At 46.1% G+C, this 1064-nt stretch overlaps 1 protein-coding gene across 1 annotated transcript in view; it reads left to right on the top strand.

Moving 5' to 3' along the window:
- Positions 1-157: 157 nt before the first annotated feature.
- Positions 158-1064, top strand: part of LOC107087706 (AP-1 complex subunit gamma-1-like) — a 22494-nt gene continuing 21587 nt past the window's right edge. Inside the window, exons 1-2 of the mRNA XM_015379430.1 lie at positions 158-260; positions 719-921. Of these exons, the coding sequence (XP_015234916.1) occupies positions 721-921 (201 nt within the window). The 5' untranslated portion in view covers positions 158-260; positions 719-720. The remainder of the gene's footprint in view (positions 261-718; positions 922-1064) is intronic.

Below are 1064 nucleotides of genomic sequence, written 5' to 3' on the forward strand. Positions count from 1 at the left end.
TTTATATTAGTTTTGGTTGACTAAAGACAGAAACAAACTTGTTATCCCTTGCTCTGTTGGTGACCATTTTTGCTGACAGAAAACTGTCTTAAATTTTATTTTGAAGGTCGTACCGGAAGTTGGGTGGATCTGCGTCTTTGTTTTGACGTCACCTGCATGGATAGACGGTATTTGGATTTTCAGCCAACTGAATGCGGCCGTGTGTTGGAGGGGATCGGTTAATCGCTTTATTTTTTGTATTTACAGACATTTTTATCGAGGTAGGCCCGTCATTTTGACACGTAAACATAAAGCCACGTAGGGTTGAGCGCGTTGTTTAGTCCAGCTGTCTCCATTAAAAGCGTTGGCAGCATCCAGCAGAGCAGGTTAGCTCGGTCCTGTCAGTCTCTGGTTCCTGTTCAATGACCTGCAGCATCGACTTAGGAAGTTTAGTGATAAGAAACGTTACTGATAAATTGTTATTTGTTAGTCTTTTGACGTCGAAGTGATTAAAGTATAGTAACGGTCACTGTTGTCGATCAAATTCATTGTGTCATCGGATGTAATGCATGTTTAAGGTCAGAGAGTGCTGACATGTTGCATTTTTCTTTCGCTTTAGTTAGGTTTTTACGGTATGGACTTAGTTAATAACGTGGTAGTAACTCTGCGTTAAACAAAGCTGGATGTGTGGATACAGGAAGTGCAGTAAGCCGTGTGTCTCTCCTCCATACATCCACAGCCATGTCTCCATCAGTCGCCCTGCAGGAGATGATCCGAGCCATCCGGTCGGCCAGGACTCAGTGTGAGGAGCGGGGGGTCATCCAGAGGGAGTGTGCAGCCATCCGGGCCCAGTTCAGACAAACCGACAACGGCGGGCGCTCCCACAATCTGGCCAAGCTGCTCTACGTCCACATGTTGGGCTACCCAGCTCACTTTGGTCAGGTGAGGGGAGATTTGGCTAATTCCTGTCATGGGTTCAAGGGTTGGAATCCATCAAGGGTCTGGTTTCAGTTTTATACTTTCATTCACCAAGTCTCAACTCCTGCATACTGGGCAGTAAGCCCTGTTGGTGAGCAAGTATAGGT

This window comes from Cyprinodon variegatus, unplaced genomic scaffold, assembly GCF_000732505.1.
Source record: "Cyprinodon variegatus isolate N-32 unplaced genomic scaffold, C_variegatus-1.0 Scaffold192, whole genome shotgun sequence".
Taxonomy (NCBI): Eukaryota; Metazoa; Chordata; class Actinopteri; order Cyprinodontiformes; family Cyprinodontidae; genus Cyprinodon; species Cyprinodon variegatus.